A 23594-nucleotide genomic window follows, 5' to 3' on the forward strand; every position below is an offset into this window, starting at 1 on the left:
TCAAGTAACATGTCACATATGTTAAAATTGACAAATGACAAAAATAAAATGGACCTCCCATTTTATATGTGCCGAAAATGGAGGGGCTTTTGGTTGATATTGTGTTAATTATTTTAAGTGGAAAACACAATAATTACCTATAGTCTTAGCCTTGCATGCCTATCATTTCTTGGGTAGAAAAACTAGCCCATGCATTGGGCACTTATACTCCCTCCAACCGGTTTCACCATGAAAAATGGAGAATGTTTCCTCTACAATTATTCATTCACTCTTATCATAAAAAAATTCTAGTGTAAGAAATTACCGTGATTCTCTCTACATCTTATGAAAATTCTAGAGAAATAAACTTCACATATACTCCCTCTTGAACCGGTTTTCAAGAGCAAAAATTATAATTTTTGTGTCAATTTTATAGTAAGACTTATATTATTTCTAGTACAAAATAATATTAGTTATTAAGAGATTTCTTTGGGTATATGCTTTTGGGAGAGATTCTAAACTTGAATCTTGTTCATCCATTATTGGAAAGCTCAAGAACTAACAAGAAGGAGATCTTGTTGGTGCCCATAAAACCGAAATCATATAGTAAGAACAATGATTTCTTCTCTTATCTTATTTATGTTTGCATGCATAAGATCAACAATTTAATTTTATGACTAAATTAAATATCACATATATGAATATGTAAATTAATGAGATTAATATTTTCTAACACGGAATTCAAAAGGAATTGATTTGAAAATTTGAGCAATTAACTCGTGTCGTGAATTAAATTGCGCCGAAAATATTGAAATTGACTCGAAAAAATTCAAACTCAAACCGTCAGGATGAATTTTAGAGAAAGGATTTTTGCGAGTATATTTGATTTTTGATTTTTGAGGTCAAGACTCGAATTTGTGAGTGCTTGATTTTGATGAAAATTGATGTTGTATTATCAATTCTCGATTTTGATTTTTGATGGAAAATTACGAAAAAGTGAAAAATTTCCGGAATTTCGACTGACATGGAAATGATCCATCGCGGATCGGGGCGACTAGCCCTTCCCCCCTTAAAAAAAGAAAGAAAAATCCGTATGTTTAAAGCTGCGTCATGAAAACCGTGTCGGATTTCGTAAAACGCGAAAACAAGGAAATGCGAGTGTGAAGAAACACAAAGTATCCCGGATCATCCTGAAGAGGCGCGAGCTTCCTGGCGGGAGGTTTGAGGTGTCAGGAGAAAACACATGTTGAAAGAGACAAGTCAATAGCGGGAATCCTGGGAAAGCCTCAAAGAGGCGCGAGCAGCCTGGCGACGAAAGCCGGCTCTCCCCTTTTTCTGAAAAATGCTCTGATCATTTTGTATACATAGGGAAGTTTGCGCTTCATTGTTTCATCATCCGAAACACAAAATCATCTCTACAAAACCTCTTCTTCTTCCACAAAAATATTTCATGGATGCTTTTGAGAACGCATTGCGACAATGGTGCCGGGATTTGTCGCCTCCCGAAAAGTATCAACTCGCTTGCATGGGAGTTGGTCAATTGTTGGTGCTTCGTCAAGTCAAGGTGCAACCTTCGTTTCTTGAAGCATGTTCTCGGTTTTGGGATTCGAAACATCATGTTTTCGTTTTCCCGAAAGGTGAGCTTTGTCCTCTTGCCGAAGAAGTTGGAGCCATTGGTGGGTGGCCGGGTTGTGTTCCGGTGCTTCCTCCGACTCGGTTGTGCTACAAGGATAAATTCCGTTCCATGTTGGGCTTGTCAACAAGCCAAATCAACTTTCTTCTTGCTCCACATGGTGTGGACATGTTGGCTCTTATCAACATCTTTTCAAACCGATTAGATGCTAATGTCTCGGAGGTGGCTAGGAGAAGGGCTCTTGCTTTTTGCCTTGTCCATGTGTACCTCTTTGTTGATGTCTTGAAGAAGGAGGGGCCAAGATGTCATGGTAGCATGACCCTTATCCATGTGGTTGAGCAAATGGAGCATGGTAGAGATCCATCATGGTTGGTGCTTGGAGAGATTATCCAAGCTTTGGACAAGGAAGGCTCTTGTGGAGAAGCTCCCTCTTTTGGGTCTCCGAGGATCCTTCAAGTGTGGCTATTGGAGAGGCTAAGGTATTTAGAGCCTCCGGTTAATCTTACTCTTATTCCTTCCGTCACCTTACCATGGGGAAGAAGTTGTACCCGGATAGTTTTGCTTCCACCGAGGCCTATTGGGCCGCAAGATTGGCGGAGGAGGGCGGTCCTCATATCCGTTGGGTGGTGCCGTGGTGGCACTTGAGGTCCTTCACGGGGTTGCCCGCTTCGGGTGCTAGTCCTCGTTCTTTGATGGTGGTGGGTTTGAAGGTCGTTTCCTTCATTTATCCCGAAAGGCTCATGAGGCAAATGGGGCGTCAACAAAAGGTGCCCGCTCAAGATACTCTTTTTCAAGAGAATGTTTTCCGGAACTCCGAGCTTGTGGAGTTCTTTGAAAGATGGTAGGCCACTCGGCCGCTTTGGGAGGTACCAAACCCCGTTGCCACGACATGGGTGACTCCCGCTTATGTCAAGTGGTCACGAGCTCCGTCCTTGGAAGAGAGATCCAAATTTCGTAAGGACGAGGTTGTCGACTTGAAGTACCGAGAGGTTGGCAAGGCCAACCGTGCCTTCTTTGAGGAGTATGTTGATGGAGCTACTCCCGATGTGATGAGACCACCGAAGAGGAGGAGTTCCGGTCCCAAGAATATGGTGGGCCGTGCATTGGCTCGTCTTAGGTCGAACATGGGGTCTTGTGCTAGACCGGAGGCCTTCGCCGTCTTAGATCCGTTTAGGATCCGTTCTGAGGAAGAAATCCATGCTAGGCGGGCCAACAAGAAGAATAAGGGGAAGATGTACCCCGAGGGAAAAGGCAAGGGTAGAATGGAAGAGTGAAGACCTCCATTACCCACTTTATTATTATATTGTATTATTGTTGTGAGTTTTTATTATGTTGTACTAGCTAGTTATTGTATGTTTTGTGCTAGTTTTATTATGTGAGGTGTTTTAGTTGACACCTTAGCTTTGTCAAGTTGTAGACTCGTCGAGCTTTATTTGTTGTTGAAATTGTAATCCCTCCCATTATTAATTAAATAAGAGGATTGCTCGTGTCGAAAATTGTGAACACTTGTTTCATCCATCCATTTGGTGAAGGCAATTCGATTTGAATCGTCCGAAACATTTGCACTTGGGAAAGTGGTATTTTGTGGAAAGGGAGAAAGGCTCATTTTGTATTTTGTGGGAAAGGGAATGGTTTTCCCTTTCTCTTTTTTTTTGGGATGTTTTTTGTATTTGGGATTTTTGTGTGGGATGGTTGTTTTTGATTGTGGGAATGGTTGTATCCTCCTTGTGTAAGGAAGGACTGCCTACGTATTCACCCGAAGAGGCGAAATCAAACCATGACCGTAGTTCGAAATGTTTTGTAAATTTGATTTGGGTTTTGTGGTTGTATCCCTCAAGCGTAAGAGGGACTGCCTACGTATTCACCTGAAGAGGTGAAATCAAACCATGCTCGTAGTTCAGGGGGTTTGTTTTAGTGCAAATGGACGTTGCCTTTGATGGATCAAAGGACATTTGAAACGGGCAAGGTGCCGCAGCTTAGACTTGATAAAACATGCAATTTCAAATCAGAACACGTTGAGGAATTTGACTTGAAAAGGGTTGAGGTCGTTGCTAGTTGTAAAACTAGGCTAGGTCGTTTGTTGCTATGGTTCAAGGGTAGTATTTATTGAGTTGGTCTAGGTTGGTCGGGTTTGTAAAGTCCTCCCCATCTAGGTCACTCAGTCTCACTGCGCCCCCCGAAAGTATTTTCTTGACCAGGTATGGCCCGACCCAGTTGGGTTTGAATTTTCCCCTCGGATCGACGGGTAATGGTGCTCGAACTGACTTGACGACCAAGTCGCCCTCCTGGATGTTCCTGGGTTTAACCTTCTTGTTGAATGCGCGTTGTATACGTCGTTGGTATAGCTGGACGTTGTGCAAGGCGTTGAGTCGCCGTTCGTCAAGAAGAGTGAGTTGCTCGTACCTTCGACGGGTCCATTCCGCCTCAGGGACTTGACTCTCCAATAGGATGCGTAGAGATGGGACCTCTAATTCTACCGGTTGAACTGCCTCCATACCGTATGCTAGGTAGAAGGGTGTGGCGCCTGTCGGTGTTCGAATGGAGGTTCGGTATCCCCAGAGTGCGAATGGGAGTTTGCTCGGCCAATCGCGGTAATTGTCTTGCATTTTCTTGATAATGGTGACAAGAGTTTTGTTCGCTGCCTCCACCGATCCGTTGGTTTGGGGACGGTAGGGGGATGATCGATGTCGTTTGATCTTGTATTTGTCCAGCAAAGCCTAAGTTTCCGCCCGGAAATGAGAGCCTTGATCGCTGATAATTTCATGGGGTACCCCATATCGGCAGATGATGTTGTTTTAAATGAACTTGGCCACTTGTTTGGCGGTAAAGACTGCATATGACTGCGCTTCTACCCATTTGGTAAAGTAGTCGATGGCGACGAGGACGAAGCAATGCCCCTTGGTGCCTATCGGGTTGACTTTCACGATGATGTCAATGCCCCAGGTTGACAATGGCCAGGGTGATGTCATGGTGTATAAAAGTGATGGTGGTATGTGTTGTATGTTGGCGAAGATTTGGCAATTGTGGCAATGTTTGACGTAGTTACGACAATCGGCCTCCATGGTGGTCCAGTAGTAACCTAGCCGCATGATTTTCCGTGTAAGCATCATTGCACTCATTTGAGGGCCACATTCTCCGTCGTGAACCTCTCCCATGACTTTCTTGGCTTTGTGATGGTCAATGCAAAGGAGGAGAATTCCTTGGGGTGTTCTTTTGTAGAGTTGATTTTGGTTTATCACGAATTGTGATGCAAGTAAACGGATGGCTCTTTGTCCTCTTTGATCAGAGTTGGGAGGGAATTCGTTTTTGGTTTTGTAATTGAGGATGGCTTGGTACCAAGGTTCATCATGGCTTTCCTCGTCGTCGATAATGGCACAAATGTGAGCTGGCTCGCTCCGTCTCTCGACACATAGGGGCATTGATGTCATGTCGTCAGGTATGTTGACGAGCGCGGCAAGTTTTGCCAGGGCATCAGCAAATTGATTTTTCTCTCGTGGCAAGTGGAAGTAGTCGACTTGGTCGAAGAACTCGGCCTCTTAATTGATCTTTGCTCGGTAGGGAGCTAAGCTGTCAAATCGGATTTTCCATGATCTGGACACCTGATTGATGATGAGCGAGGAATCGCCGTGGACCCTCAGTCTCTTGATGACAAGTGTGATGGCTACTTGTAGGCCGATGAGGCATGCTTCATATTCAGCGGCGTTGTTGTGACGGCGAAGTGTAGGTTGACCGAGATCGGAACATGTTCTCCCTCTAGTGATATTAAAAGGATTCCTACCCCGAAGCCTCTCATATTAGATGCACCATCAAAGTATAGGTCCCATGCGTCGGAGTCGGCGCAAAGGATGCCTTCGTCAGGAAGTGACCATGTGTCGGTCGTTGGATCCTCGTTGACGGGATTTTATGCTAGGAAGTCAGCGACTGCTCTTCCCTTGATAACCTTGAGGGGTACAAACTTGAGATCAAACTCAGACAGCATCAGTGTCAACCTAGACAGCCTTCCGTTTAGTACGGGTTTTTCAAAGATGTATTTAACCGGGTCCATCTTGGAGTAGATGTGGACCGTATAGCTGAGCATGTAATGCCGCAACTTATTTGTTGACCATACTAGGGCAAGGCATGTCTTTTCCAGTTGGGTATACCTCGTCTCGTACTCAATGAACTTTTTGCTGATGTAGTAGATGGCTCGTTCTTCGCCGCCGACCGTTTGTGCTAGCATTGTTCCCATGGCTGTGTTGGTAACAGTCAGGTATAGGGATAGAGGGATCCCCGGTTGAGGTGGCATGAGGACAGGAGGTTTGGATAGGATTTCCTTTATCATGTCGAAGGCCTTCTGACAGTCATCGTCCCAATCGGTGTGATCGGAGGCTCGAAGCTTCTTGAATATTGGTTCACAAATCATAGTGAGCTTGGCAATGAACCGACTGATGTATTGGACCTGACCGAGAAATCCCCGAATCTCCTTCTCGTTCCTAGGCCGAGGCATTTGTTGAAGGGCTTTGATTTTGGTTGGATCAATCTCAATGCCTCTTTTGCTGACGACATGTCCCAAGAGTTTTTCGGAGGTGACCCCGAATGCACACTTCTGAGGATTTAGTCTCATGTTATATTTCCGCAGACGAGCGAAGAATTTCCGGAGGGCACTGATGTGGCCGTCCCGTTCTTTTGATTTGACAATCATGTCATCGACATATACCTCTACCTCCTTGTGCATCATATCATGTAGGAGAGTGGTAGCGGTTCTCTGATAGGTTGCTCCGGCGTTGATGAGGCCGAAAGGCATGACCGTGTAGCAATATGTACCCCACTGTGTAGTGAACGCAGTTTTGTGCATGTCTTCCTCAGCCATTTTAATCTGGTTGTACCCAGCATACCCGTCCATGAAGGATAAGAGAGCATGCTCGGCGGTATTATCTACCAGAATGTCAACATGTGGCAAAGGGAAGTCGTCCTTTGGACTCGCCTTGTCCAGATCCCTGAAGTCGACGCAAACCCGAATTCTTCCGTCTTTCTTTGGTACGGGCACAATGTTGGCCACCCAATCCGATTATTCAGACACCTTGATGAAACCTGCTTTAAACTGTTTGTCTACTTCTTCTTTGATTTTTAGGGCCCACTCAGGACGCATCCGGCGTAGCTTCTGCTTCACAGGTTTAGCCCCGGGTTTAATGGGTATCCGGTGCTCCGCAATTTCCCTGTCAATCCCAGGCATGTCTCTGTAAGACCAGGCGAACACGTCCTTGTATTCGTGGAGGAGGTCAACGAACTGCTGTCTTTCCGAGGGGTCCAGGGTTGTCCCTATCCTAAGTTCTTGAGGTTTATTGTCGATTCCTACGTTAATAGGTTCGGTCTCCTCAATGATGGGGGTTCTGGTTTCCCGTTTGTCAAGTTCTTTGGCTAAGTGAGGTGGGTAGTCACTCAAGTCAAATTCCTCATAGTCATTCAGAATTGCATTGCAGTTAAATTGACATGAGTCATAAGCAAACTTAGCGTTCATTAAGTTGACACGAGCGAAAATCTCGGAAAGGACAGACATCTCGTGGTCGGTCAGAGGCGACACAAGAGAGGAAGTGGCCCCTGGAACAGGCTCCAGGTTGTCACCTTTCATGGGAGTGGGTGTAACACCCCGTATTTTATTAAGTTGGATAAAATTCTTTTAATTGCTATTTTGAATTTAATTACATCATTTGACGATTTATATATATATTCTTAGCTAATTAATTAATTTCATCATAAGTCGATACGTTAATTTTAATAATCATTAATAAGTTTATTTAAAGTTAGTTCGAGTTTATTGAAATTAGTTCGAGTTTATTTATTTAATAATTTCCGTTTCTTTACGAGTCCTTATGAAAGTTGTTTTAAGTGAACCCGAGATGGATTTTGGGAACAAAACCGTCCAATTAGCTATTTTGAGCTTATTTCACTAAAATAGCAATTTTTATTAATATCCGTTAGTTTCGTAAAAATCGCTAATAATTCCGATTCAAGCTGATATCTTATTATTTCCGTTAACTAGCTGAGTTTATTTTATTTTCACTCATTAAATTTATTTATTATTGATTCCGTTTTATTACTGAAACTTTTACTTAAATCGGTTAAATTTAACTCGAAACGATTTTAATAACGATCGAAGTTTCTTAACGACGAAGAAACGTACGTATAATAAATAGCAAGGCTAGCAGTCATTGTCTCATTTATAAACAAACGCCTTTGTTTTCTTCTTCTTCCTTCTTTTTCCTTCCTTTTCGCATCTTTGTTCTTTGAAATTTGATCGTTAATCGACGCGGTGCTTCGTTCCTTATCCGTTTTCAACTATTTTTGTTCCATAGCGCTCCTTTCGTCGTTCTCGTCAATCCGTTGTAAGTAAAATTCATTTTCGTTATGTATTTTTACAAACCCAATTTATATTTTTAGCTTTGTTTATTATAAGACGGTTGTATGTACTAAAATAGACGGTCTGGTAGAATATTTGTTAGTCATAAATGATTAGTTCAATCGGAAAAAGGTAATAATGATAGGTTACTCAGTATTACTTGTTAAATTTGTGTATTTTGAAAGCTGGTTAGTCTGTTTTATAGTTGAGACGGTGTATAATTATATATAGGGATCATTATGGATGTTAATTAGTCAGTTGTATAGTTGAGACGGTGTATACTGATATGTGGAGATGATTGAGACGGTGTATACTGACCTCTAGGAATCATTTGGGATGCTAGTTAGTAAGTGGTATATTTAAGACGGTGTATGCTGACATGTATGGATTGTTTTGGGTGCTAATTGGTATCTTTGATAGTTGAGACGGTGTATACTGACATGTAGGGATTGTTTTGGGATGCTATTTGGGATCTTGTCTAGTCGCGGTATTGTGCGAAAAAATAGGGCCCATTTTTGAGTCCGCTGCTGCAGTACTTTGGGACATTTTGGGACTATTTTGACTCGGTTTAGGACTGGTTTAGGATTGATTGAACTCTGTTTTGGTACCAGTTTTTGTGCAGCCTTCCGATTGTTTTGGGACGATCGAAATGGAGGCCGTGTGGGCTGTTTTGGCCTCGGTGTTGGGAGCCGTGACAGCCAGTGAGTTGGGCTCGATTTTGGGACGGATAAAATGGTGCTTTATGGGACTATTTCTAGGGCGTAAAAGTTGTGACAATTTTCTGGGTATGCCTGTCAAAAGGGAGGGTCATAATGGTTTATGAACATAAGACAATAGCTAATGAATATGATTTACATGTTTTGATTTAAATTAATTTCCGTCTCATATTTTATATAACGATAATTCGTTAATATCGTCCCTTCACATAATTATTTTAGGTGGCTCATATGTGGTTGAAGAGGAAGAGTAATTTTGGGTTTTAGAAGCTTTCTCAAGTTATTGCTTGTCTCTTTGCTAGCTTAAGGTAACTATTCCGAGTTACTCGACGAATTAATGTCACATTAGTAGTAAATGTGGTGCTTGTTGTTTGTTAAGTGTTTAGGTGATTGATAATGTTTTACTTTCATTTTTCACATGATAGAAATTGGAAATAGCATGAGAATAATATAGCGATAAAATTTGTAATTTGGGCCAAAGTAGGCCAAGACTCGAAAGTGGGCAGATTGACCGAACGAGTTTGGTCAAACTAGGTTTAAACCGATCAACCTCGATTTGACCGATGACCCGTCGCGGGACTCGGGTCGAGGGTTTGTCTTTGAGGTGAGATTGGTTGTTATTGGAAATTTTATGTTATGTCTTGATATTTGTAATTATCATTTCACATGTTGGTTGTTGGATGCTTTGGATGCCTTATGCTTAGTCTTATTGCCTCTTTGCCATTTTAGCTTGTTCTCATGAATTATGAGATTAACGGTTAGCTGGAATTTGGATTATTATTGATATTGAGGATATTGTTGGATTGTCTCTTTGAATAGACATTTATATAGCCTTTTACATGATAGAATGTTAGCATTTATGTTGGTAAGTTGGACTCTTTGCCCCTTTTATGGTTAATTGGGTATCCTACTTGTCTTGTGTGGTGTGGGCTAAAGTATTCAAGCTGGGACTAGCTGGGACTAGGTCCTAGGTGAGTACTTCGGCCTTCATCATAGATAGGTCTTTATAGTCTCTGACGAGTATATGTTCACTGCTTGATAGCCTTTGTGTTCCTGACTAGTGGATTTATATCCAAGTTGGGGCATGACCTCGTTACTTATTTTGATAGTATGGGGTCGGCTTAAGTACTAGCCAACCCTTCGGTGGTGTCCTTAGGGTACTCACTTCACTTTGTTTTAAAAAAAGTTGTGGGTCTTGGGTGCGGTGGTGTGTATCCGCATGTCTAGGTCTGCGCAGATTTTAGGCTAGGGTTGTGTTGTCTCTTGGCCATGTTTTCTTAATAGTAACCGCTGAGCCAAGATACCGGTTCGATTACCTTCCCTACCTCGTGGTATAGACTCGAGTTACAAAGTGACTATTGACGGGGCTAAGAACTTATGCCTGTCTTTGATATATTGCCCTTTCTTGTTTGATGATTCTATGAATCATAGAAGGTGAGATGCAAGCCGGCTATGGTTGATAGAGTTTGGATTCTGGATGTTATGTGATTCACATGATAGTGTAGTATGAGTCGGTCTAGTATTCACATGCTAGGACTATGTGGCGTTATATTGTTGTTCACATGATAAGCACGATTGCCTTAGCATCTATATGCTAAGGCAGTGTGTGATTCGTATTCATATTCTTATGTTTACATGTTATATTAACTATGACATTTCGTGGCTGGGAGAACTCGGAGTTACTCCCCACTGACTGTGGCTTTCGTATTTGTATAAAATGCGAATGACAGGTAGGTGATGCATATATGGGGTACATGGACGAGTTAGCGAGCAAAGTAACCTTGGGACCTAGATTGGCTTTATTTTATGGTGACCCTTAAACCCTTTTTATGTCACATACATTTTAGGGACATATGTCTCCCTCTTTACATTTAGTTGTATAATTTGCTATTCGCGACTTTAGCGATGGTTATGTTATGAAACTTCTAGTTAGACCCTGTATGTTTGACACCTTCCAATTTGGATATCTTTATAACAGGTTCAGGTTTTAAAAATTACAGGTTTTTACCCAAATGAACCTATTACAAACATATCCATGCAGTTTTATTCTAGAATTACGTGTTTACTCTTCCGCAATAAATGAGGGTGTCACAGTTGGTATCAGAGCATATTTGCTCCCGACGCACGTTTGTGCACCCCAATATAAATAACTTGACCTTAAAATAATAAACTTGAGAGATGGGTAAGATGGGTAGATTTAGGACCTTATGTTGTAGTCTCTTTGTGTTTGCTCTTTGTTAGGTACTAACCTGTTTGTTGATTGTCATTTAATAATTGTTGCGTTCTTGGATCAATGACTGTGAGCTTATCTATAGCTAATGGAATTATTACCTTTATTTAAAAAAAAAAAAAAAAAATTTGAACTAAAAGTTTTGAAAATATTTTAATGTTTTTCACTGGTTTTAACGTCAAATAGTGTTAAAGCTTGTTATTGGAGACGTCTGATAATTAGTTTTATCATTTGTTGGTGTAAAAATGTATTTTTATGTCTTTGAATTGGAATATTGATGTTCTTGAGTGATCGCCAAGAGTATCTCCGTTCCATTGAAAGGACACTTATATTTTACGAAGATCAAGATTTAGTGCCGATTGCTGAGGATTGAAGATTTGTTCAACCTTTGAAGAATGCTTTTACTTCCTTGCAGATGTTTCTCGTTCTTTTTGTATCTCGCCTTATTCTTAATCTCTTGGTGCTTATCCTCCTTCTAAACTCCCTTCAGTTTTACTTTAAAAGCTACGCTTGTACTCCTAACTTGTCTTTTGTTCCTTGCTTATCCTCCCTTAACGCCATTAGATAGTACTCTTTCTTGTGAGGAATGTTGACCTGGGTTGGAAAATTCGACTTTTGAGGAGATTGTTTGTGTCTGACCCTTAACCCTGGCTTTGAGAAGTCGTGATGTTAGAAAGACTTAGGTAAGGTGATGAGACATACTTAGTGATTCTTATACCTAGTTCCTTGACTAAGTAAGTCGAGTTGTGATTGGCTTCCATAATCACTTTGGACATGAGAGTTTGATAATGGGTATGACCATATGAGAAAAGCTAATGTGGGATTATTAGTTGGCTCTTGAGAGTTCTTGAGTTGAGAGAGATTTAGTATTGAGAAGAATTTGTTAACCCTATAGTTGTATAGACCTTGAGGTTGCATTGAGTACTTGAGATGATGGGATGATGTCGTAGCTGAGTGTAGCTGAGTGTAGTTCCGCTTTTGGGAATCCTGGATAAGTAAAAGGATAGAGAAACTTGAGATCCTATTGATTTTTCAGATTTTGGGGTTGGTATGTTACTACCTTGTTTTGAAATGAGAACCTTGTGGAATATTTGAGGAACCTTCTCTTGGAGTTTAGAGCTTGGTATTGGGATTCTTGATTGAAGGTTTACCTTTTTGAGAAACCCATAGTTGACACTAGTTGGATACGAATATATCTTTGTTGGAAGCCTTGACCTTAGGCTTGTGAAAGTTGTTTCTGGATGTTTGAGGATTTGGAGCGATGAAATCACACTTATAGTGGAGTACCTTGTTTCAGGGAATAGATTTGGATGAGGTAACATAAGCGATTGAGGAAAACCTTGGGAGTGATGTGGTTATGAGTTTTGTTGTTAGGAAGTTTTCGGAACCGTTTTGAGTGATGTTGTTGTTTGAGATAAGAGTGTCTGGCGTTTCTTTGTTGTTTAATTTTCCCTTTCTCCTCGTTCATAAGCGTTACCGTTCATACCTCATTTCCTTGCTTCATCTTGCTCCTCCTTTAAATTTGACACTCGTATCTTATGAAACTATATCTTTGACATCCTTGTAATTTTGACTTCAATTTTTACCCTATGAAAGTCATTATAGCTCTCTTGTGGCTTAAGTTTGAGCTCTCTTAACATACTTTGTTTTTATGCTATCTAAGTTACTTTCCTTTTTGTACAATTTCTAAATATTTCAAGCTACCATTTTTGGTTCGTTGCTAAAATTTTATGTTACTATTACAAAATTTTCCCTACTTGTAAAGATTTGGAAAAATGAAAATTCGATTTAATTCTCTAATTGCTCTTTGAGTATAGACTTCTTTATCATAGTTTTGAGTTGCTAAACCTGGGATTTTTGTAAATTTTATCCAATTTCTATTCACTTTGATCTAATTATGATGCTTTTGTCAAAGTTTAATGTTACACTTTCAGGGATTTGACCCCCAATTGGGTTTAAAAGTGAAACCTTTATTTCTATTTTGGCTTTTTGCAAAAGAAAATTTGGGTAAATTACCTTTTCTTTTGATTTTAACGTTGATCGGATGTTAGAACTCGTTATTAGAAACGTTTAATAACTTGTTCTACTCTTGTCGACGAGTGATTTTCGGTTTTAAATTTGTCTTTGACTTGGAAAGTTATTGCTCTTGTGTGCACGACAAGGGCAATTTCGTTCCATGAATGAGACTTATACATTTGAAAACTTTTCATTAATGTTTCTGAAAGTATTTTGATTTTCGATTTATACAAATGATTTGCCTTTGACCTTATCTTGGATTTGGAATGTGATGTTCTTGAATGCGCAACGAGAGCACTTCCGTTACTTTGATGAGAATCTGGTTCTGTCGGAAAATTTTATTTGAAACTTTTGAAAGAATTTTGATTCTTACGATAAATAACCTTTAAAATGTTTTGGTTACCGATTCCAATTCCAGTTTTATTTTTATAACCTTTCATTTATACTTTCAAGTTTCGAGGACGAAACTTTTTAAAAGATGGGGTGATTGTAACACCCCGTATTTTATTAAGTTGGATAAAATTCTTTTAATTGCTATTTTGAATTTAACTACATCATTTGACGATTTATATATATATGCTTAGCTAATTAATTAATTTCATCATAAGTCGATACGTTAATTTTAATAATCATTAATAAGTTTATTTAAAGTTAGTTCGAGTTTATTGAAATTAGTTCGAGTTTATTTATTTAATCATTTCCGTTTCTTTACGAGTCCTTATGAAAGTTGTTTTAAGTGAACCCGAGATGGATTTTGGGAACAAAACCGTCCAATTAGCTATTTTGAGCTTATTTCACTAAAATAGCAATTTTTATTAATATCCGTTAGTTTCGTAAAAATCGCTAATAATTCCGATTCAAGCTGATATCGTATTATTTCCGTTAACTAGCTGAGTTTATTTTATTTTCACTCATTAAATTTATTTATTATTGATTCCGTTTTATTACTGAAACTTTTACTTAAATCGGTTAAATTTAACTCGAAACGATTTTAATAACAATCGAAGTTTCTTAACGACGAAGAAACGTACGTATAATAAATAAAGGCTAGCGGGTCATTGTCTCATTTATAAACAACGCACGCCTGTTTTTTCTTCTTCTTCCTTCTTTTTCCTTCCTTTTAAATCTTGTTCTTTGAAATTTGATCTGTTAATCGACGTCGGTGCTTCGTTCCTTATCCGTTTTCAACTATTTTTGTTCCATAGCGCTCCTTTCGTCGTTCTCGTCAATCCGTTGTAAGTAAAATTCATTTTCGTTATGTATTTTTACAAACCCAATTTATATTTTTAGCTTTGTTTATTATAAGACGGTTGTATGTACTAAAATAGACGGTCTGGTAGAATATTTGTTAGTCATAAATGATTAGTTCAATCGGAAAAAGGTAATAATGATAGGTTACTCAGTATTACTTGTTAAATTTGTGTATTTTGAAAGTTTGGTTAGTCTGTTTTATAGTTGAGACGGTGTATAATTATATATAGGGATCATTATGGATGTTAATTAGTCCGTTGTATAGTTGAGACGGTGTATACTGATATGTGGAGATGATTGAGACGGTGTATACTGACCTCTAGGAATCATTTGGGATGCTAGTTAGTAAGTGGTATATTTAAGACGGTGTATGCTGACATGTATGGATTGTTTTGGGTGCTAATTGGTATCTTTGATAGTTGAGACGGTGTATCCGACATGTAGGGATTGTTTTGGGATGCTATTTGGGATCTTGTCTAGTTGTGGTATTGTGCGGAAAATAGGATTTGTTTTTGAGTCCGCTTTGCAGTACTTTGGGACATTTTGGGATGTTTTGACTCGGTTTAGGACTGGTTTAGGATTGATTGAACTACGATTTGGTACCGTTTTTTGTGCAGCCTTCCTGACTTTTTTGGGACAAATCGAAATGGAGGCCGTGTGGGCTGTTTTGGCCTCGGTGTTGGGAGCCGTGGTGTGAGTTGGGCTCGATTTTGGGACGGATAAAATGGTGCTTTATGGGACTATTTCTAGGGCGTAAAAGTTGTGACAATTTTCTGGGTATGCCTGTCAAAAGGGAGGGTCATAATGGTTTATGAACATAAGACAGTAGCTAATGAATATGATTTACATGTTTTGATTTAAATTAATTTCCGTCTCATATTTTATATAACGATAATTCGTTAATATCGTCCCTTCACATAATTATTTTAGGTGGCTCATATGTGGTTGAAGAGGAAGAGTAATTTTGGGTTTTAGAAGCTTTCTCAAGTTATTGCTTGTCTCTTTGCTAGCTTAAGGTAACTATTCCGAGTTACTCGACGAATTAATGTCACATTAGTAGTAAATGTGGTGCTTGTTGTTTGTTAAGTGTTTAGGTGATTGATAATGTTTTACTTTCATTTTTCACATGATAGAAATTGGAAATAGCATGAGAATAATATAGCGATAAAATTTGTAATTTGGGCCAAAGTAGGCCAAGACTCTGAGCTGGGCCAGATTGACCGAACGAGTTTGGTCAAACTAGGTTTAAACCAGTCAGCCTCGATTTGACCGATGACCCGTCGCGGGACTCGGGTCGAGGGTTTGTCTTTGAGGTGAGATTGGTTGTTATTGGAAATTTTATGTTATGTCTTGATATTTGTAATTATCATTTTACATGTTGGTTGTTGGATGCTTTGGATGCCTTATGCTTAGTCTTATTGCCTCTTTGCCATTTTAGCTTGTTCTCATGAATTATGAGATTAACGGTTAGCTGGAATTTGGATTATTATTGATATTGAGGATATTGTTGGATTGTCTGCTGAATAGACATTTATATAGCCTTTTACATGATAGAATGTTAGCATTTATGTTGGTAAGTTGGACTCTTTGCCCCTTTTATGGTTAATTGGGTATCCTACTTGTCTTGTGTGGTGTGGGCTAAAGTATTCAAGCTGGGACTAGCTGGGACTAGGTCCTAGGTGAGTACTTCGGCCTTCATCATAGATAGGTCTTTATAGTCTCTGACGAGTATATGTTCACTGCTTGATAGCCTTGTGTTCCTGACTAGTGGATTTATATCCAAGTTGGGGCATGACCTCAGGTACTTATTTTGATAGTATGGGGTCAGCTTAAGTACTAGCCAACCCTTCGGTGGTGTCCTTAGGGTACTCACTTCACTTTGTTTTAAAAAAGGTTGTGGGTCTTGGGTGCGGTGGTGTGTATCCGCATGTCTAGGTCTGCGCAGATTTTAGGCTAGGGTTGTGTTGTCTCTTGGCCATGTTTTCTTAATAGTAACCGCTGAGCCAAGATACCGGTTCGATTACCTTCCCTACCTCGTGGTATAGACTCGAGTTACAAAGTGACTATTGACGGGGCTAAGAACTTATGCCTGTCTTTGATATATTGCCCTTTCTTGTTTGATGATTCTATGAATCATAGAAGGTGAGATGCAAGCCGGCTATGGTTGATAGAGTTTGGATTCCTGGATGTTATGTGATTCACATGATAGTGTAGTATGAGTCGGTCTAGTATTCACATGCTAGGACTATGTGGCGTTATATTGTTGTTCACATGATAAGCACGATTGCCTTAGCATCTATATGCTAAGGCAGTGTGTGATTCGTATTCATATTCTTATGTTTACATGTTATATTAATTATGACATTTCGTGGCTGGGAGAACTCGGAGTTACTCCCCACTGACTGTGGCTTTCGTATTTGTATAAAATGCGAATGACAGGTAGGTGATGCATATATGGGGTACATGGACGAGCTAGCGAGCAAAGTAACCTTGGGACCTAGATTGGCTTTATTTTATGGTGACCCTTAAACCCTTTTTATGTCACATACATTTTAGGGACATATGTCTCCCTCTTTACATTTAGTTGTATAATTTGCTATTCGCGACTTTAGCGATGGTTATGTTATGAAACTTCTAGTTAGACCTTGTATGTTTGACACCTTCCAATTTGGATATCTTTATAACAGGTTCAGGTTTTAAAAATTACAGGTTTTTACCCAAATGAACCTATTACAAACATATCCATGCAGTTTTATTCTAGAATTACGTGTTTACTTTTCCGCAATAAATGAGGGTGTCACAGTGGGGGTGACCCTAGTAGACTCAGCCTCTGAATCAGCCACGACTTTGTGATAAAACAGTGGAAAGGGGACCTTAACTGGGACATTAGGAGTGTTAGGAGCTATAACATACTCTGACTCCGACTCAGACTCAGATCCTTCTTCACTTCCCTCCTTGAACATAGGGCCTTCTCCAGTTGTTATCTTGAGAATGCGGCCTTGGTGATCGGTCCACTTGACGGTCTTCCTCCAGCCTTGGGTGGCTTTCTCCGGGTCTGTATCGGAGATCAAGGCGGTTGGGTCAAATTGATTATCCTTCAGGGCGATGTTGATGACGTCCTCATAGTCGAGGTGTTTGACGTTATCTTCCCCAAAGAGGAGTGTGACAACTTGTCCGTCAAGGCATGGTGACGGCTTGGACTCAGTTGATGTAGCTTCGATGTTGTCGGGGATAAAGTAGCAGTCCTGGAAGACTTCCACTCCCGGGTACCTAGCCTTCACCACAGATTCATAGATTGGCTCTGGAAAGCCATGGTAGGGCTCAGACTCTCCCTCGGGGACAAAGTATCCGTTGAGAGTCAGATGGTAGGGACGGAGGATAACCCCGTGCTTCTTGCATTTTCAGAGTAGGAGGTTCATCTCCTGGATATCTTCGTTGGTAGGTTCATATCACAGCCCAAAGGGAATGTTGGGGACCTTAGCCTGTTTCAAGGGAGGTAATGGGTCTTTCAGTGGATTGAGCGGCAAACCCCGGAAATAACCCTGACGCATCATAATACGGTTGACCGTGAGGTTGGTGAACGGGTCACAATCCGAGGGCGTCAATTCATCAGTTATGGCGTTCACGGCTTTGAAACCCCACATTTCGTTGTCATCCTCCTCAATGGCTTGGGAGGCTATCCCCTTTCTCATGACTGACTTGATCGGGGAAGCGGGAATCGTGATCGTTTTCCCGTTGAAGTGGACCCTGATTTTCTGGTGGAGAGTTGAGGTGACCGCCTTGACGGCGTGAATCCAGGGACGTCCCAGGAGCATGTTGAAGGACGCGTCGATGTCGACCACTTGAAAACTGGTTTATCTTTCTAGTGGTCCGGTTGCGACGGACGAAGCGACTAGCCCAGCGACCTTGCGACGAGTGCCGTCGTAGGCGCGTACTCCTTGATTTGTTGGGACCAAATCAGATTCCTTGATACCCAGCCTGTGGGAAGTTTTAAGAGGAATGACATTTACCGCGGAACCGTCATCCACGAGGACCATGGGTATATTTTTCTAGAGGCATTGTACGGTGATATACAGGGCCAGGTTATGATTGGCTCTGAACGGAGGGATATCCTCGTCGGAGAAGACGACCGGGTTGTTTAGATCAGGGGCGTCCCTCGTCATGTGCGCCACTATTTCTTCTGGGGAAGAGGTGGAGGGCACGGTTAATTTTCCCAAGGCCTGCAGCAAGGCCTGTCGATGCTCAAAAGACGTTGCGATCAATTGCCAAATTGAGATTTTGGCTTTTGCTTTCTGGAGCTGTTTCAGGATTGAGTTCTCGGGGGCCTTTGGTTGAGTGTCCACCTCTGGGACAATTTGGTCATTCGTTGTTGGGACGACCGTTGGATTTTTCGGACTTTGATAGGGACGTCCGGACCGGGTGAGATGCCCGATTTCTTTCGCCCGATTCTCCTTCCCTGGGATGATGTAGACATCCTCAACATCATCTCTCCATGTGCCGTTAATTTCGGAGTCTCGAGGATACCTTGGAGGGGTATTCCTCGGTGGGTAGTTCTTGTGAGGGATATTTTTGTGAGGTCGATTTTTATGGGGGTAGTTATTTTGAGTGTGATTTTCGTGGGGTCTATGCCAGAATGGTCGCGGGAGCAATCCATCCTGGGGTGGGTAGTTTTGAATGTTTGGGGAATTTTCCCTCGGACGCGGTGCTGGGGGATTGAAGATGAGTCGACGGTAGGCGTCGTTGAGTCGGGTGATTCTTTCAGAGAGGCTGGCTATGGCCTCCTCAACTTGCTGAAACATAGTGAGCATAGTGGCAGCACTAAACACAAACACTCCGTCTGAAGGATCTTTTTCCAAAGCATTCACCTCGTCTAGGGTCGGCTCATCGTCAGAGATGGCGTGAATTCCCAGGGGATTCGTTTTGTTGTTCGGTTTAGTTGGTGGGGGTAAAGGCAAATCTCCTTTCTCGATCATGTCTTGAATGAGGTGCTTGAGTTTGAAACAAGTTTCGGTATCATGTCCTTTCCCTCGATGATACTGACAGTAAGCATTGGGGTTCCAGAACCGGGACTTTTTGGCGTCGGTCGGATCCGGGGTGGGTCCGATCGGTTGTAGCTTCCCCTGGTACATGAGTCTTTTCAGAGCACTTGCATAAGTCGACCCTATGTTGGTAAACACTCTCTGGGGGCGCTCAGTTTTCTTCGTAGATGGTTCAACGAGGTTAACCTCATTAATATTGTTTGTCTGGCCATAAGGGCGAGATCCGGTTGAGGTGGATCCCTGATAGCCTCTGCCATTGGTCTTTGCTAAGACACCCTTTCGGAGGTCGTCCTCAATGCGCGTCCCAAGAATCTGCAGATCTTGGAAAGTTTTGATATTCTGATACCTCAGTAGGTTGGCATAAACTGGGCGGAGATTGTTGACAAACTTGTCCACCACAGTTGATTCACTCGGTTTACTGACCAATTGAGTACTCACCCTCCTCCAACGGGTTAGGAACTCAGTGAACCCTTCTTTGTCGTTCTGGGTTAGCACTTCGAGAGTACGGGTATTGGCCTGGATCTCGACATTGTCGGCATATTGTTTGGCAAACTCAACTGCGATCTCATCCCAAGTAGTAAGGTTTTTCGAATCAATGGAGTAGTACCATTGGCGAGGAATCGGCTCCAAAAAGGATGGGAAGATACGGATAAAAAGTTCCTGTTTGACCCCTTTAATGGCCATGTATTCCTTGAAAGCACGGATATGGTTGAGTGGATCTTCCACTCCTTTGAACTTAGGCACATCAGTCAGGGTGAAGTTGTCAGGTAACTGGTCCCCAACAGGTTCGAACCTTCGGTTGTTCTCAAGATGGATATTGTTACCCCGGGCTAGGAGCTGTTCTTCCAAGAGCTTCACCTCTTCTCGATTCGATCGAGGTGGGGTATTATGTTCCCCAGTTTCCTTGTTCTCCAGGGTGTCGATACGGGTCTCGACGCGATCCAGGGTGACCTTAAGAGCGGTAAGCAGGCTGGTTAGCTGATCAGTTGTGACATCTCTGTTGTTATCATTTTTTTTTTTTTTGGTGAAATGTAAGAATTCCATTAATAACCGTAACAAAAGTTACAACACCGTTTTTTGGTTACATAACAATTTCAATTCCTAAAGGAATTTACAAACGCAATTTGACACTACTTAGCCACATAACATCTAGATTTACTAAATTAGGCTGAAGCCGTGAGCTAACTCTCATTCTTAATAACTTCATTATCTGTGACACAACCAGATTAGGCCTAAGAATGCAGTCTGCAACCCTAGCCTGATTACGTTGGATCCAAATGTGGTATTGAGCTGCAATAACAGCACACAGGAGGATCCCTTTCTTCAGTTTGGAATGCTGCCCAGAACCTATCAAAGATATCAAGTCAGTTGCAGGAAGAGCAACATCCAACAGAGTACCAAGCTCAGTATAAATCTTTCTTGCATATTCACAAGTCTGAAACAAGTGAACATGATTTTCAATCCCCTTACCACAGAGTAAACAGTCAGCATCAACTGCTATGCCTAGGGACAGCAGCCTCTCCTTGAGCAGAAGAGCCTCTCTGGCCACAAGCCATGCAATAAATTGATGTTTAGGGATACACCAAGGATTCCAGACCTGTTTATGCCATGATACAGTCTGGAATTTCTGTCTGAGAAGATCATAACCACTTTGAACTGTGTAGCCTTTAGTATCTAACACCCAATGCCCATTTGAATAACCAGCAGCCAGTTTATCCTTGATTCTACAAACTGACTTCCAACCCCAACTGATATCAGTCCCAGGTTGATAATCATCCCAGCTTTGACCCTTTAGACAAACTTGGTTACCCACTTCACCCAAAGTCTATCTGGATTGAAATAAACCCACCATACAAGCTTGCCCACGGCTGCAATGTTCCAGATATGACTATCTCTGAGACCCAGTCCCCCCTTAGACTTGGGGGAGCAAACTTTCTCCCAACTCACTCTAGGACATCTGATAAAGTCAGGCCCTCCATCCCAAAGGTAGTAAGAACAGAGGACACTAACACCAATCTTCCAGAGTATGACAATTTTTTGGAACCAAAGCTTCTTATACGAGTGATTAGTTTCTCCACCAGAATATTACAGTCCAGCTTAGACATTCTACCACAGGTAATGGGAACTCCCAGATACCTGAAAGGCAAGGAGCCTTCATGGACCCCAGAAATTTGCAGAATCTCATGCTTAATATTAGTAGGGACCCCATTAAAAAAGGCATTAGTCTTGGTAGGATTCATCTGAAGACCAGAGGCATGAGAAAAGGTGGAAAAGGATCTTAAAATAACCATAATAGACTTCACATCTCCTTTGCAAAATAGTAAAAGATCATCAGCAAACATCAGGTGGGACAAATTCAAGGGACTACAAAGAGGGTGGAATTTGAAAGGGAAAGTAGCAGTAGTATAGGCTAAAATCCTACTCAAATACTCCATAGCTATAGTGAAAAGAAGGGGAGACAGGGGGTCACCCTGCCTCAGCCCCTGAGCCCCCTTGAAATGTCCAAAAGTCTCACCATTAAGAACAAGAGAGTATGAAGCAGTTCTTGTACACTCCATGATTAGATGAATAAAGAAAGGAGGGAAATTTAGAGAATTGAGCATTTGTTCTAAGAAATCCCAATTAACTGAGTCATAGGCTTTTTTAAGATCAACTTTGAGCATGAATCTAGGTGACACAGACTTCCTCTTATAACATCTAATCACATCCTAACAAATTAGGATATTCTCCACAATACTACGACCTTTAATAAACCCACCCTGGCTATCACTAATAATATGGGGAAGAATTTGAGCTAGCCTGTTGCACAACAATTTTGAGATACACTTATAAACAACATTGCAACAAGAAATGGGTCTGAATTGTGTAACATTTTTGGGTAGATCACATTTAGGGATTAAAGTAACCAGGGTATGATTGATTTGTTTTAAAATCTGACCATTGTGGAAGAAATCATGAATAGCCTCACACACAGAAGGACCCACAATGTCCCAGGAATCCCTAAAAAACCCACTGGAATACCCATCAGGCCCAGGAGCCTTATGGGGAGGAATAGAAAATAATACCTGTTTTATCTCATCATTGGTGATGGGAGAAAGCAGGATAGCATGATGCTCCTCAGAACAAATATTACCCAGTTGAACCACATGTTGAGAGATCTTTGTAACAGATGAACTGGTTCCAAGTAAATCAGTGTAAAAATCAATAAAAGCCTTCTGAATATGAGTGATATCATCACACATCACACCCTTATTATCCTCAATTTTCATAATTTTACTCCTCACTTGCCTTGTTTTGATCACACTGTGGAAGTATCTGTTGTTGCAGTCCCCTTTATCCACCCATGTGACTTTGGACTTCTGCACTAAAAAGGTATAACACGCATCCTCCAGAAACCTCACACTGCTAGCAGCTTCAATTTCCATATGAATAAGATCAGGATTGGTGGGGTCAATCCTTAGCTTCTCCTGAATGGACTCAAGATACATCCTAGCTCTGGCAGCATTGTTCTCAATATCATCAAAGTCATGCCTATTGAGACTCTTTAATGGCCCTTTAAGATTTTTCAGCTTATGAGTTAACTGGTACATTTTGGTCCCAGGCCAGTATTTACTCCAATGCTCTTGGACACAAGACTTGAAGTCAACAGATTGACTCCACATGTTGAGATATTTGAAGCTTCTCCTCTTCTTAGGTCCATCACATTGTTCTTGCACCACACATGGTGTATGATCAAATGTGCCCTCACAATAAAAGTGAGCATAGGCAAGGGGGTTTGCAGTGAGCCACATTTGATTCACTAAAACTCTGTCAAGACGGCTATACACTCTGGTGGAAGGATCTTGCTTGTTGCACCAAGTATAAAGAGATCCAGAGGCTGGACAATCCATCACTTCACACTCATCAACACAGTGTTTAAAATCACCTATTTCTTCCTCTGTGTTGTGACCACCCAGTCTTTCATTAGGACTAAGAACAGTGTTGAAATCTCCACAAATAACCCAAGGTCCCTGAGTCTGAATTTTAATTTGAGAAAGCTTTACCCACAACTCTTTCCTTTCTTGAGTTCCATTGTAAGCATAGACCACAGTAAGAGCAAACTGAAACTTAGACTCCACATCCATGGCTACTAAATGAATAAATTGAGCATCATAAAGAAGAATTTGGACAGTAAACATAGTAGGATTCCAAATAATCCACACTCTACCCCCATGATGAAGGTGAGTGTTAGTAGTGACACACCAAGAGTTGCAGAAATTGTTTTTAACAGCATTTAGAGACAAAGGCTTGACCTTTGTCTCAAGGAGGCCAAACAGTCCAATCTGGTGGAGGTGAAGAAAACTTTTAATGCTAT

At 41.2% G+C, this 23594-nt stretch overlaps 2 protein-coding genes and 2 long non-coding RNA genes across 4 annotated transcripts in view; 2 read left to right on the forward strand and 2 right to left on the reverse strand.

The window, feature by feature from the left end:
* Nucleotides 1–8924: 8924 nt before the first annotated feature.
* Nucleotides 8925–10638, forward strand: LOC141614968 (uncharacterized). Its single transcript, XR_012529508.1, has 2 exons — nucleotides 8925–9012; nucleotides 10435–10638. It is a non-coding gene; the product is annotated as an uncharacterized LOC141614968 (long non-coding RNA).
* A 4488-nt stretch (nucleotides 10639–15126) lies between these two features.
* LOC141614969 (uncharacterized) lies at nucleotides 15127–16844 on the forward strand. Its single transcript, XR_012529509.1, has 2 exons — nucleotides 15127–15217; nucleotides 16641–16844. It is a non-coding gene; the product is annotated as an uncharacterized LOC141614969 (long non-coding RNA).
* A 3507-nt stretch (nucleotides 16845–20351) lies between these two features.
* Nucleotides 20352–21798, reverse strand: LOC141613628 (uncharacterized). Its single transcript, XM_074432372.1, has 2 exons — nucleotides 21188–21798; nucleotides 20352–20988 (listed from the first exon to the last, which is right to left on the reverse strand). Exons 1-2 carry the CDS (start codon nucleotides 21796–21798, stop codon nucleotides 20352–20354), a joined length of 1248 nt encoding a protein of 415 aa, XP_074288473.1.
* A 150-nt stretch (nucleotides 21799–21948) lies between these two features.
* Nucleotides 21949–23594, reverse strand: part of LOC141613630 (uncharacterized) — a 38664-nt gene continuing 37018 nt past the window's right edge. The window contains exon 5 of the mRNA XM_074432373.1: nucleotides 21949–23562. Coding sequence (XP_074288474.1) covers nucleotides 21949–23562 — 1614 coding nt within the window. The remainder of the gene's footprint in view (nucleotides 23563–23594) is intronic.

Source organism: Silene latifolia, chromosome 11 (assembly GCF_048544455.1).
Source record: "Silene latifolia isolate original U9 population chromosome 11, ASM4854445v1, whole genome shotgun sequence".
NCBI lineage: Eukaryota > Viridiplantae > Streptophyta > Magnoliopsida > Caryophyllales > Caryophyllaceae > Silene > Silene latifolia.